General features: G+C 46.7%; 1 protein-coding gene across 2 annotated transcripts in view; it reads right to left on the bottom strand.

Moving 5' to 3' along the window:
- agk (acylglycerol kinase) overlaps positions 1 to 15,123 on the bottom strand; it is a 71,421-nt gene that overhangs the window by 9,909 nt on the left and 46,389 nt on the right. For both annotated transcript variants that reach the window (XM_072484660.1, XM_072484659.1), the window contains exons 9-11: positions 5,106 to 5,185; positions 3,926 to 3,983; positions 1,843 to 1,990 (exon numbers count right to left, since the gene is read on the bottom strand). In XM_072484660.1, the coding sequence (XP_072340761.1) occupies positions 1,843 to 1,990; positions 3,926 to 3,983; positions 5,106 to 5,185 (286 nt within the window). The remainder of the gene's footprint in view (positions 1 to 1,842; positions 1,991 to 3,925; positions 3,984 to 5,105; positions 5,186 to 15,123) is intronic.

The raw sequence follows: 15,123 nt of genomic DNA, 5'->3' as shown, positions 1-15,123 counted from the left end.
TGCCTGGCATAGTGCAGATGAGGAGCAAAGTGGAACAGGGCCTGAATCCATTCTGAGAATGTGTACATGATGGGATTTTCACAATATAATGCTGACTTTAATTTACTGTCATGGAACTTCACAGTGTATCATCCAGATCCACATGATATGGCCACCTTTCCAATATGACAATATCATGTTGCTAAATCAGGATGTATCTTCCAAAGTGCGTGAGACCATCTCAATGGATCTCAATTCAGAACATGGAGTTAGGAGTACTGACAGCAGAGTACAAAGCCTGTTTCTCTTAAAGTGACCAGTTTGTTTCCAATGATTTTGCTGAACGATCTGTAACTAGGAATTATCGTGGAATTTTCTGATGGAACTTGGAGACACTTGGGCCATGCAAAATAACAATAACGTATGTGTCACACAAGTGCCAAAGAATGTCCATCTCCAACGAGAGAATCTAACCATCTCCCCTTGACATTCAAAGCATTATCATTGCTGAATCTCAACATTCTGGGGATTACTGTTAACTAAGAATTGAACTGGACCAGGCATGTAATTACTGTGGTTACAAGAGCAGGTCAGAGGTTGGATATTATGTGGTGAATAACTCGCCTCCCGACTCCACAAAGCTTGTGCACATCTACAACTCAAGTCAGGAGTGTGATTGAATCCTGCCGTCGGGGGGGTGGGGTGGGGAGAGAAGACCCCCAAAGGTAGAGGAGGGAGAGCGCTTGCACGGCAGGGAGCATGCGCAGGAGTGAGTGTTTGAGTGTGAGAGCAAGTGCGAAGGTTTGTGACAGAGTGAGATTATGTGTGTGTATGAGTGTGTGTGTGTTGTGAGTGCGAGTGTACGTGTGCATGTGGATATGAGAAAAAGGGAGAGAGAGAGCGCGTGAACAGGATTCTCTGGCTTCCCAGCCATGTGTTTCTCGGTGGCGGGAGACAGTGCGCATTCGCTGGCAGCGGGATTCTCTGCTCCTGGCACTGTCAATGGGAATTCCATTGAAGCCATCCCATGCCACCAGGAAACCCACGGGCGGGTGTACACTGCTGGCGGGTCTACAGAATTCCACAGCTAGCGAACGGCTGAAGAATTTCGGTGTGTGTGTGCCTGGCTCACTTCCAGTATTAGGGTTCTCACTCACCTTCAGCCCCACACACCAAACCTCACACCCACACTCACTCACACTTATTCTAATGGTCTTTATGAATTACTCATTTTTAAAATTATCTATTTATTGCTTTGACATTGTATTTTATTTGCTCAGTATGTTGTTGTTTTTTTTAAAAAAAATTTAGAATACCCAATTATTTTTTTCCAATTAAGGGGCAATTTAGCATGGCCAATTCACCTACCTACACGTCTTTGAGTTGTGGGGGTGAAAGCCATGCAGACACAGGGAGAATGTGCAAACTCCACAGAGACAGTGACCCGGGGCCGGGATCGAACCCGGGTCCTCCGCGCCGTAGGCAGCAGTGCTAACCATTGAGCCACTGTGCTGCCCTGATTCTTTTCTTCTGAACTACGTTTTTTTGAAATTCATGCTAATGTTGTGTCAAACCTTATCTTTCTGAAATTTGCTCATTGGTCCACTGAGTGGGAAAAACATTAAAATATGACCCCTCAGGAGGAAAGGTTGGACAGGCCTATTCTAGAGTACGAATCTGCATCGGAAAATAATATTTTTAATAAGTGTTTCTCTTCAAATTAAGGACCGGCACCTGCACTCCTGCCCCAAAGTGCATAGAATGAATAGCATATATAATTAACGACATGTAAATATAGCAAGATAACAATACTTCATTGGTACTAAAAGGAGCAATAAGACAGAAAGCACTCAAGCATCCTACCCTCTTTGGGAGTTGCCCAATACAATTCTAGTCTCCTCAATATCCTTTGCCACAGATTTGGCCTTGGTTGTTTCTCTTTTAATTCCTCTGGTGGCCTTTCTGTGGGGCCTAGGTAGGCAATGGAGGTCTGGCGGGTTGGTGGCCATTCCTAGATAGTGAACACAGAAACGCAGCTTGCAATTAACAATGGCTGGATTTGGTTCGGATTAGCAGCCAGTACAACATTGTGGTCTCAGGAAACCTGATCCAAACCTTCAAATACACTTAAACATAAACAGCAATTTACATTTATGTAATCCCTAGATGTTTCACAGCAATGTGATCACACATAGAAACATAGAAAATAGGAGCAGGAGGAGGCCATTGGCCCTTCGAGCCTGCTCCGTCATTCATTATCATGGCTGATCATCCAACTCAATATCCTGATCCCACATTCCCCCATATCCTTTGATTCCCCTCACCCCAAGTGCTATATCTAACTGCTTCTTGAAAACATACAATTTTAGACCTCAATGGTAGTGAATTCCACTACTCTATGGGTGAAGAAATGTCTTATCTCTGTCCTAAACGGTCTACCGTGTATCCTCAGACTGTGACACCTGGTTCTGGACATCCCCACCATCGAGAACATCCTTCTTGCATCTACCCGGTCTCATCCCGTTAGAATTTTATAGGTTTCTATGAGATCCCCCTCATTCTTCTGAACTTCAGCGAAAACAATCCTAACCAAGTCAATCTCTCCTCATATGAGTCCTTTTTAAAAAAAATAATCTTTATTGGTGTCACAAGTAGACTTACATTAACACTGCAATGAATCGAGTACACGGAGGGAGAATTCAGAATGTCCAATTCACCTAACAAGCACGTCTTTCAGGACTTGTGGGAGGAAACCGGAGAATCAAGAGGAAACCCACGCAAACATGGGGAGAACATGCAGACTCCGCACAGTGACCCAAGCCAGGAATCGAGTCCAGGTCCCTGGCGCTATGAAGCAACAGTGCTACCAACGGTGTTACAGTGCCACCCTCTCATATATCAGTCCTGCCATCTCAGGAATCAGTCTGGTCATCTGAAAGTGACAATGAACCAAAAGCTAGAGATATTGATTGGTGGCCAAACGCTTGGTCAAGGAGATCAGTTTTAAGCTGCATCTTCAAGAGAGAGGTGGAGGCAAAAAGGTTCAGATGTGGAATTACTGAGCTCAGGGCCGAGGCAGCTGAAGGTATGACCACAATCATTGCTGCAAAGGAAGTGGGGGACACACAAAAAGCTAGAGTTGGAGAAATACAGAGGATGCAAACGGTTGCGGAGCTCAAGGAGGTTAATTAAATAGTAAGGAGTGAGGTCATGGAGCGATTTGCACATGTGTATTACAATGTTAATTTGTATTATTAAACTGCCTCAATACAATCAGATGTATTTCCTTTTTTCTAAACAGGCATCTCTTTAGCTGTTTGATTATTGATCCACCAGATTCAGGCAGGTAAGCCAGAAGTACAGAAAAATATCCGTTATCCGACATGCTCCAGGAATGGCTTGTTGCGGTTCATCAAATCTGCCAGTTACCTAATATGTAAGGTTTTCAATAAATCAGAAAGCTCCAGGATAATCACATGGGTGTTGAGGTCTCTGGAGAGGTGGGGAGTGAGCAAGGGAACATGGTGCTGCAGAAAGATTGGAGGGGTGAGACCAGAATGAGGGCAGGCTGATGAAAACCACTACCAGTGAGTTTGACATCTCCAGTCAAAAATAGTACCACCTTAGAATCCCGGTTAATAGAGAATTGTAGCTGGAAATCATGGATTTTACTGGAATTTGTTCCTATCTGCCTCAATCAAGGTTAAGTGTCACTCATTCTAGTTAATGCAGCAATCAAGCGAATGATGAGTGATCCAATACTTTTGGTCCAGGCTCTACGTTAGTGGAAGAAGGGTACTGCCCAGTCTCGTCAATGTAAACCCTTGAAAAAGTGCCTTGTTAAGAATATAATTTTGCCAAGTGTGTAAGATTTGTACGAGGCCTTTCAAGTTTGTACCCTTCCAATAGAGGATTAAAATTTTCTACATTATAAACACGCACTCACCTGAAATACACTGAGTAGATGACATGCCTTGTCTTTGAGAGGACCAAGATACCAAAATCTGTGGAGGGATAACATTGAAGCAGCACTGAACAGATGAAACAATCTTATAAAGCATCAACACTAAGCAAAACTGCAAGAACCAGGCTATATTCGAGTAGAAGGATTCACTCTCCCAGTGCATTTAGATGCCACATTTCAGGACCTCTGGATGCCCCAGTGTATTTCACAGCCAATCTTTGAACACTTTGGAAACTGTAGTCACTGTTGTAATACAGAAATGAATGCTTCACTCTTGTAAATGTGGAAATGAATACTTTGTTTTTGTTCCATTTTAATTAGTCTCTATAGACTCTGGAACTAGAATACATAGTTTGAAAATAAGGGATCTCCCATTTAAGGAAGAGATGAGGAGGAATTTCTTCTCTGTGGGTCAGTAGTGTTTGGAATTCTCTTCTCCAACAAGCACTGAAGGCTGGGTCATTAAATATATTCCCTGTTGAGTTGGCAGATTTTTGATCTCCAAGGAAGTCAAGGATTGTGATGGGAAGCCAGGAAAATGGAGTTACAGCCACAACCAGATCAGTCCCAATCTTATTGCCTGTTGGAGCAGATTCAAGGAGCCAAATGGCCTACTCCTGCTACCTTCTCTTCTTCCATACAACACCGCATTGTTGGGACAAGAGATTAATTTGTGGGGAATCTGGCAGACAGTTTGTCAATGGCCTTTCTGATAACTAGCCACTGCATCTCTGACTTATGCATAATGGTCACATATTTACACCATTCACGTGGAACTGGTCCTCTTCCAACCCTTCTGGCACTGCTGAGGTGATGCAATTTGTGGAATCATGGTTGTGAAATAGGTACAATCACTATAAGGCTAATTGATTTTGCCATGAGTGTCTGGCTGTTCTTTTTTTATTAATATAAATTTACTTTACCACTATGTTCAAAAAGACAGTGTGCAGATACTGATGTAAAATGTCAGCACCAGAATAAATCAGCTGTCAGTTGCCAGCAGTAAATGACGGTAAGGTATTTCAGCGTTATTTTGGAGGGTCATTTCCAATCTCAGATTTTTTTCAGCTTTAAGATGAAGCATCGACTGTCAAGGCCTGTCTTTTTCAGTGTGCTTTTAATACACCTCTTACACTTTTGTTTACTTTCACTCTTCTCTTACTTGGTGAGTTTAGCAGATGCATCCCTGTATGCTCCCCACCGCAGCCCAGACACTGCAAATACCGGACGGTCTTTATCACCCTAAAAATAAAACAGAAGTTAGGTTCAGAACCTGAACTGCAGATAATCGGTGCAACAAACAGCTATTAACAAAACACTGCAACATGTTGAGAGAGGAAGGGAGAGGATGAGGAGGGAGATGGTGGGAAGGGAAAGGAAAGAAGAGAGGAGGGGGCAGGAAGGGAAATGGATGGAGGAAGGGAGGGATAAGAAGGAGGAGGGAGGAAGGAAGGAGGAATGGACAGAGGAGGGAGAATGGAGAGGCAGTGGGAGGGAGAATGGAGAGGCAGTGGGAGGAAGAAAAGAGACAGAGGGAGGGTGGAGCATAAGGGAGGGAGGGTGGGAGAGGATGGGGTGGGAGGGAGAAGGGAGGCAGGAGGAGGTGGAGGCAGGAGTAAGAGTAGTAAGAGAGTGGAAGAGGGAGAAGAGAAGGGAGGGGCAAGAGAGGAAGAAGGAGAAAGGGGGAAAAGTGGAGTGAGAGTAGTAGAAAAATATGAAGCAAGGGTATACTTCTCCAGAAGAGAACTGGTGAGCAGGAGAAATTCCCAAAGCGAGGGAGAAAGAGAAAAGAAAGAAAAAAAAAAAGAAGGTAGCAAAGTGAAAAGCCCAAGAATAAAACAGACTGAGGGAGACGTGAGGAATTTGTAAAATTGCCTTTAAAGAATTATTAAATATGCTGCTCTCACCATTTCAGACAACACATTGCATAAAAAAGAATTACCACATGCCTGCTTCTTTTATTAATTTCTATCTGCCTCCTCTGGTTGCAGAACTTTCTGACACAAAAACAGATTCTCATTATTTATCTACCAATATCCCTCAATGTTGATGGTGACCTGTATTCCTGGTACCATTTTTGGAAATCTCCTCTGCGCCCTCACTGAGATTTTGACATCCTTTTCTCACTGAGGTCTTGACATACTTCTTAAACTGAATTGCCCAAAATTGGACATAATATTCTAGCTAAGTCCTAACCAGTAATTTATAAAGCATAACCTCCTTGCCTTTACATTCAATTCTTCCATTAATAAGGATAAGGAGCCTGTATTTTTTTTTGTACAGTTTTCTCACCTTCAAAATTATACTATTTCGTCTATAGCAGATCTTGTGACACCGTGGTGTCCCTGCCTCGGAGCCAGAAGCTCAGGGTGCGAGTCCCACCCAAGGACTTGTTGGATCAGGTAGGTGCGTTCAAAATACAGTCAAACGGATCGAGTATCAACCTGCAAAACCTTTCCAACCCACCAATGGCCAACGGTAAGAGAGGGAGAGACTCCTGTCAGCCATGCTTCATGTGGAGTGGTACCCCTCAAGCTATAAGCCTCTGGGCAGGAGGCGAACAACCTGTTCCAGAAGAAAACTCGCTACGGGAACAGATGAAAATCTGCCTTGTGCATTAGGTGCAGGAAAAGAAACAACAACTATTTAGCTTATAATGCCCCTCAATTTTAAATGCAACACTTCATGCTTCCCTGCATTAAATGTAACCTGCCGCTAGTCTGCCCATTTCACCATTCAATTCACATCCTCCTTAATTTTGTTACTATCCTCCTCATTCTTTATCAAATTTTTGAGTCTCATCTGAGGATTTTTAAATTATGAGGATGAATTATATGAGCCACCCAAGGGCAGGAAAACAGCTGAGACTCCGGACTTCCCTTGGTTTTGGGGCATCTATGATTTTCTTCTTCCTGCAATTTTGCAGGGGCCACCAATCCTTGTATGGCGCAGAGATGGCTTCAGATTGACCAGCAGCTTTATGAGGCAGGACTTTAGACTGACCGTTTCTTACTAATGAAAGAGCTATTGCCCAAAAAGGTAAACGGGCTAGCCAGCCAAGCACAGCTGGCTAAGGTGCAGGGAGTTTATAATCCAATCCTATGCATTGTATACCCAAGTGCAGGTTATTTATATATATCATAAAAGAGCAATAGTCTTAAAACTGACCCCCTGGGGGACACCATTGTATGCTTCCCTCCATTATCGCTGTTGCTTAACAAACTTCATAGTCAAGCTGCCACATTAATCCCATGGACTTCAGTTTTGTGATGTATTCTGAAAGTCCTGAAAGATGAAAAGAGGGATAAGGGGAGAAAGGAGAGACTGCACGAATAGACAGAGAAAGACAGGCAGATAAACAGAAAAGAGATAGAACGATGAGACAGGGAAAGCAGTAGAGAGATCGACAGAGGAACGGGAGATCTGCAGGGAGAAGAGGTAGAGTGAGAGACAAGTGCAAAAAAAGGAAAAGGGGACAGCGAGAGAAGGAAGTGTGGTGAGAGGCAAGAAAGTAAAAAGGATCAAGAGAAACAGAAGAAGGAATGTAAGATTAAAACAAACAGGACACGAGTGAGCAAATATGTAAAAATATAAAGAGCAAAATTCAGTCAACATCAGTCAAACTAGCACCAACAATCACGGAATTTCAAGCAAAAATTACAGCCATGTAAATCGAGTTTCTGCAATCTTTTGCATGAAGCCGGCTCCATCCACACAACTGGCCATGTTCCAAAATTGAATTGTCAGGACGAGTTTCCACTAATTGTGCTCATTTGTCAGCCTTTGAGAAGGCTCTAAAAACAAGCATCTAAAATTAATGACTAATAGATTGTAAAAGACTTTGCATATGTTATTTTATATTGGGTTATCTAAGAAATTAACACAAATGTAACAAGCAAATTGTTCTGTATAATTATTTGAATGTAATTTTTAAATAAAAATAGGGGGCGAAATTCTCCGTAATCGGCGCGATGTCCGCCGACCGGCGCCAAAAACGGCGCAAATCAGTCCGGCAATGCACCGCCCCAAAGGTGCGGAATCCTCCGCATCTTGGGGGGCCGAGCCCTAACTTAGAGGGGCTAGGCCCTCGCCGGACTGATTTCTGCCCTGCCAGCTGGCGGAAAAGGCCTTTGGTGCCCCGCCAGCTGGCGCGGAAATGACATTGCCGGGCGGCACATACGCGGGAGCGTTAGCAGCCGCTCACGGCATCCCCGCGCATGCGCTGTGGAGGGCGGCTCTTCCGCCTCCGCCATGGTGGAGACCGTGGCGAAGGCGGAAGGAAAAGAGTGCCCCCACGGCACAGGCCCGCCCGCGGATTGGTGGGCTCCGATCGCGGGCCAGACCACCGCGGGGGCCCCCCCCGGGGCCAGATCGCCCCGCGCCCCCCCCCCCCCCCCCCAGGACCCCGGAGCCCGCCCGCGCCGCCTTGTCCCGCCAGTAAGAGAGGTGGTTTAATCCACACCGGCGGGACAGGCATTCTAGCAGTGGGACTTCGGCCCATGTGGGCCGGAGAATCGCGGGGGGGAGGGGGGGGGGGGGCGCCAACCGGCGCGGCGCGATTCCCGCCCCCGCCGAATCTCCGGTGCTGGAGAATTCGGCAACACGCGGGGGCGGGATTCACGCCAGCCCCCGGCGATTCTCCGACCCCGCGGGGGGTAGGAGAATCTCGCCCCGGGTTACTCACAGGTGGTATACTAGACACACTGGGAGGAATTTTCCCAGGTAAGGGGAGACAGATTTGGGGTCCATGCAAGAAGTTAACTCATCTGGTTCACTAATGTTCTTTAGGGAAGGAAATCTGCCGTCCTTACCCGGCCTGGTCTACATGTGGCTCCAGAGCCACAGCAGTCTGTTTGATTCTTAGCTGCTCTCTGAAATGTCCACTCAGTTCAAGGGCAATTAGTGATGGGTAATAAATGCTGGCCCAGCCAGCAATGCCCACATCCACTGAACAATTTTTAAAAAAGCACCCAGAACCTGGCCTCATCCTGCCCTCTTCTGGGTTTCACCCTGGCAGGTTTTAAAGTCAGCAAAGAAGCCCTGTGCAGCTGTTGGATAAGATATTTAAATATCATAACACATTAAGTTGTGCTTAACCAAGGATTCTGGCTTTAATATCCAGCAGACCGATTTCCTGCGCTGTCATCATTGCCAGAGTCAATGAGGTGAGTGCTTCTTCGATGAAACTGACAGGCTGGAAGCCTATGATCAGTGAAACTGATGAGCTACAGCCATAGCCAGAGGAGGAGCTGGCTGCTCACAACAACCCTTCTCGAAGAGTACGTGACAGGTGATTTCCAACTCCTGTTTTTCAGTGCATCTGTTTTGCACTTCACTCACTTTCAGCTCCACATTCCTGTTCCAGCCCACACCTAGCCATCACCGTGGCATGGGAGCAGCTTTAAAGCTGCACATTGCACTTCTAAGAACAAGAGAACCAGCAACACCAATAGCACCAGCACTAGCTGCCTTTTCCTCAGCCACATGTTAATCCACTGGGCAAAAGGCACTGAGATTCAGCTCTAAGGAGGTGAACCCCAAAACAGGATCTTACAGACAGTGCATCCACTCTCTTCGCATCAGCTTCCTGTTAGTCAGCAGACTCACAGCAGGTCACTGCTGACATCTGCAACTTCCTAGAACAAGACTTCCATCCCAGTGGACCAGATGCTCACACATTGCCAGTGGCTGTCAAGGGGTTCATCACTGTAGGGCAACTCCCTCGCCTCACCTCGAGTCTCCCTGCGAGTGTGCGCACTTTCTCCTGCAAGGATAGAAAGCGGAGTTCGAAGTATAGCAATGATTTGGGCGTAGCAGGGAAAAACAACACGTGTGTAAGATCGTGGCATGGTATGATTGCAAGAAGACAAGTATGAGAGTGAGTACTGGCTGCTCTGATCGGGACGCGAGATGCCTGACGAGAGAGATGAATGAGTGGAGCTGCAAGCTGTGTTGTTCCGAGGAGTGCTGTGGAGGAGACTACAGTCCTTTAGCAGGAGTTCCAGGGAAGACGGAGACACCCAGGGAGCAGCTTTACCAGGTCTCCTTTCTATCTCTGCAACCTCATAATCCCATGTCCAGATGAGCCAGTCTAATCCATGCCACGTTCCTCATGCCATGATTCCTTTAATAAGAATTCCTTTGACAGATCCAGTGCATTCTCCATCCTTGACTGATTGAAGATCCGGGGTGGGATGCTATTGTGGCTCAGTTAATAACCTCAGAAAAAAACCATACCGGCTGTTAACAGGTTCCTAACCCACCAAATGTCCCACCATTTCAGCAGGAACTAAGTTCAGAAAATTCCACCTCCGGATTAAAAATGCTTCTTTTGTGGTAAGCCATTCTTAGTTGTGAGAATAAAACTGTAGCACATTACTCAACACTTTTCAATATTCAGTATCAAGGAAAGCTTTTAATGCAAAATTTTGAAAAGCATTTTAAAATGCTATCTGATTGCAGCGATTCATGGCCAATATCAGTGAAATGCAACTGTTTGAGTAGAAAGACAAGCAAGAAAAGCTGAAAATTAGTGCAATTTTGAACCTAATTTATGTCCAGATAATAGATTGCGTTAAAAGCAGATATTCCTGGACCAAAAATGTAACTGTACTGCAGAGCTTCAAGATTTTTCATGGGAAAAATTTGGTCTTTCCAATCCTAGGTTAGCATACATTGGTGACACTGCAGACTTCACACTTTGTTCTTGTTGTTAAATGTTATCTTCTGTGGCAATCACTCACTAACGAGTATGATTGTCCACTGAAGAAACCCTGTGTTACTGGTCATGGGCTTTGTGGGTTCCTGTATGTCTGATGAGCCTGATCCTAGAGCTGCATCGTCGATCACACACTTGGCAGCTGTTTCCGGAAGGTGGGTCCTGGACCTCTAGATAACTAATATTCCTTTCCCAGACTCCCTTTCTGGGTCTCCTCTTGCCTTCGAAGAATTGTGTTCATTTAATTAGGTTCCTCCTAGTAGGTCTCTTCTGAGTAATTGTCTCCCAAGCGTTGCATTTCTTGAGGTAAGCAGTAAGGGCGTCTTTGAAGTGCTTCCTTTGTCCTCTCTTTTTCAGAAGCCTTCTTTGAGCTGGGCAAAGATGATTTGCTTTGGCAGTCGGGACTCTGACATCCTGAGCACATGGCTGGCCCAGCGGAGTTGGTTTCGGATGATCATGGCCTCGATGCCATTGCTCTTGGCTACTTCGAGGAACACGGGTGCTCGTTTGCTTGTCCTCCCAGCTGATGCCGAGAATCCATCTCAGAATGCATTGATAGTACCTCTCCCGGGCCTTGAGGTGGCGTCTGTACATAGTCTAAGATTTAAAAAATAAATTTAGAGTACCCAATTATTATTTTTTTCCAATTCAGGGGCAATTTGGTGTGGCCAGTCCACCTAACTTGCATATCTTTGGGTTGTAGGGGTGCAGACACGGGGAGAATATGCAAACTTCACACAACAGTGAGCCGGGGCCGGTATCGAACCCAGGTCCTCAGCGCCGTAGGCAGCAGTGTTAACCATCAGTCCACAATCCAAGTTTTTGAGTCACATAGAAAAGTTGGGAGGACAACCGCCTTGTACACAAAGATCTTGTCTCAACACGGATGTCACGGTCTTCAAAAGAGTCTCACCCTTTGGGGTCCGAAGGTGCTTCCAATCCTGGATACAATATTGGATCTCCGCATCGATGTCAGCCTTAAGAGGAGAGGTGACTCCTCTCTGTTGATCTTGATGGAGGAAGAAACCTGGGGCGAAATTCTCCTACCCGCCCCGCCACATTTCTGCGCCGACCGGCCGGCGGGAGTCTCCGTAACACCGGCCGGTCAATGGGGTTTCCCATTGTGGGGCAGCCCCACGCCGTCGGGAAACCCCCGGGCGCCGGCAGAACGGAGACTCCCGCCGGCGGAGAATGATGCCCCAGATCTTGCCCTGGGGCGAGTTGATAAAGGAATTGAGTCTTCTGGAGGTTAAGCCTGAGACCGATTCTTTGGTATGCTTCCACAAAGGTATCAAGCATAGCTTGGGTGATTCTCTTCTGAGAATGTGGAGATGGCACCAACAAACTGAAGTTCCACGAGCAATATCAGTGTTGTTTTCTTCCTCGATTTCAACTGTTTGAGGTTGAAAGGTCTTCTGTCCATCCTGTAGATGATGCCCTCTCCACTGGGAAGCTTGCTCGTGACAAGGTGAAGGGTGGTGGCAGTGAAGATAGAGAAAAGGATGGGGCGATGGCACATCCCTGCTTGACTCTAGTCTTAACCTTAAAGGTTTCTGTCTTATTTCCGTCCAAAATGTAACTTTATTCCAGCGCTTCAAGATTTTTCTCTGGGAAAAATTTGGTCCTTCCAATCCTGGTTTAGCATACATTGACACGACAGACATCACACTTTGTTCTTGTTAAATGTCATAATGTATATAAAAACCACTTGTTTCTTAAATTGGACATTTCACCTGGGCCTTCTAGTTGCTGTGAACAAATTTTGTTCATGAGAGGGATATATTATAGGAGTTGGAATTGCCACCTTGCCTCTGTGGGACTACAATACCATAGTGCAGCATGATATTCCACATTCATGTCTGCAATGGGATCAGCCCACAGAAGATGTCCACATGGTGCCCCCGTGCTAACCCCAGACACTGCGGTCAGAAATGATCAGCCAGCCAGGCTTGGACCATGGCACGGCACCATTTGATGTTTAGATAATTAAAGACTCAACAGTGGGAAGGAGAAATCTTCTTGGACAGATAATAGTTTCACTCAAACTGTAAATCATCATGGAAAGTAAGGTAGAGGAAAATATATGTTTTAACCTTCGAGAAGATGGAAACCAAAAAAAGGATGGATTTTGGATGAGAAGTAAAATAATAAACAAATAAAGTATAGAAATAGTAAAATAAAACCATTAAAATGTAAATCTCTGGTATCAAGAATTAGAGCTTTTGAGGAAGGATCAAGTCCTTTTCTGTCAACGTGTGGTAGATAAAAATCGTTACAATTAGTTCTGTAGCCTCTGTGTTTTTCAGTAGCAGTGTAATATTTTTACCTCAATATTTGTTCACTAAGTTTGCTGTGTGATGGTAATACGTGAACTGCTGTCATATTTAAGCTCTGATGTGGAGATGCCGGCGTTAGACTGGGACGGGCACAGTAAGAAGTCTTACAACACCAGGTTAAAGTCCAACAGGTTTGTTTCGAATCACTAGCTTTCGAAGCACTGCTCCTTCCTCAGGTGAATGAAGAAGTAGATTCCAGAAACATGTATATACACAAAGTCAAAGATGCAAGATGATACTTTGAATTGGAGCATGTCTTTACAGAGCCAGAGAGAGGGGTAACTCCAGGTTAAAGAGGTGCGAATTGTCTCAAGCCAGGACAGTTGGTAGGATTTTGCAAGCCCAAGCCAGATGGTGGGGGATGAATGTAATGCTACATGAATCCAAGGTCCCGGTTGAGGCCGTACTCAAGTGTGCGAAACTTGGCCATAAGTTTCTGCTGGGCGATTCTGCATTGTCGCGTGTCCTGAACGTCGCCTTGGAGAACGCTTACCCAAAAATCAGAGGCTGAATGCCCTCGACTGCTGAAGTGTTCCCCGACTGGAAGGGAACATTCCTGCCTGGTGATTGTCGCGCGATGTCCGTTCATCCGTTGTCGCAGTGTCTGCATGGTTTCGCCAATGTACCATGCTTCGGGATATTCCTTTCTGCAGCGTATGAGGTAGACAACGTTGGCCGAGTCGCACGAGTATGTACCGCATACCTGGTGGGTGGTGTTCTCGCGTGTAATGGTGATACCCATGTCGATGATATTTAAGCTCAGCATGATCAACCAGCAAACTCATTCTACATCCTGGTCTACCCATTGACTATGCCAGGGGAGATCTCAAGTGTTCTTTTCAAATTGCCTTAAAAATTTCCCAGCATGAGAATTGCCGGGAAATACTTCTTGGGCGAAATTCTCCCCAAACGGCGCGATGTCCGCCGACTGGCGCCCAAAACGGCGCCAATCAGACGGGCATCGCGCCGCCCCAAAGGTGCGGAATGCTCCACATCTTTGGGGGCCGAGCCCCAACATTGAGGGGCTAGGCCGACGCCGGAGGGATTTCCGCCCCGCCAACTGGCGGAAACGGCCTTTGTTGCCCCGCCATCTAGCGCAAAAATGACATCCCCGGGCGGCGCATGCGCGGGAGCGTCAGCGGCCGCTGACAGTTTACCGCGCATGCGCAGTGGGGGAGAGTCTCTTCCGCCTCCGCCATGGTGGAGACCGTTGCGGAGGCGGAAGGGAAAGAGTGCCCCCACGGCACAGGCCCGCCCGCGGATCGGTGGGCCCCGATCGCGGGCCAGGCCACCATGGGGGCACCCCCCCGGGGTCAGATCGCCCCCCCAGGACCCCGGAGCCCGCCCACGCCGCCTTGTCCCGCCGGTAAATAGGTACTTTAATTCACGCCGGCGGGACAGGCAATTTATCGGCGGGACTTCGGCCCATCCGGGCCTGAGAATCGAGCGGGGGGGGGGGGGGGGGGCCGCCAACCGGCGCGGCCCGATTCCCGCCCCCGCCGAATATCCGGTACCGGAGACTTCGGCAACCAGCGGGGGCGGGATTCACGGCGGCCAACGGCCATTCTCCGACCCGCTGGGGGGTCGGAGAATGACGCCCCTCATCTTTATTTCTTGTAAAGTATTTTATTCCAAACATTCAAAAGTACAAAAGCATAAATAAATCGAAGAACATTCTCTACATCTCACAGTTCGTACAAGTTTCCCCCCCGCCCCTGACGAACAATTCCTTGAACATGGTCATGAACAGTTTGCACCGTGTATCAAAGCCCTTCGCTGATCCCCTCAATCCGAACTTTATCTCCTCCAACCGGAGAAAGTCGTACAGGTCCCCAGCCAGGCCGCCACCCCAGATGGTGTTATCGACTACCATTCCAGCAAAATCCTTTGCCGGGCAGCTAGAGGCGCAAAGGCCACAACATCAGCCTTCCTCCTCTCTATCAACTCCGGCATTTCCGATACCCCAAAGTTCACCACGATAAGGTCCGGCCCAGCCTCTACCCCACAATCTTTTAACGTCCCAAACAACCCTCCCTGTATCTCTCCAACTTCTCACAGCCCCAAAATATATGTGCATGGTTTGCTGGACTTCACCCACACTTCTCACACTCGTCTTGAAGAACCCA

The sequence above is a fragment of the Scyliorhinus torazame genome, chromosome 19, assembly GCF_047496885.1.
Source record: "Scyliorhinus torazame isolate Kashiwa2021f chromosome 19, sScyTor2.1, whole genome shotgun sequence".
Classification (NCBI taxonomy): domain Eukaryota; kingdom Metazoa; phylum Chordata; class Chondrichthyes; order Carcharhiniformes; family Scyliorhinidae; genus Scyliorhinus; species Scyliorhinus torazame.
The sequence above is the reverse complement of the archived record's forward strand: the minus strand, read 5'-3'. Positions and strand labels throughout refer to the sequence as shown.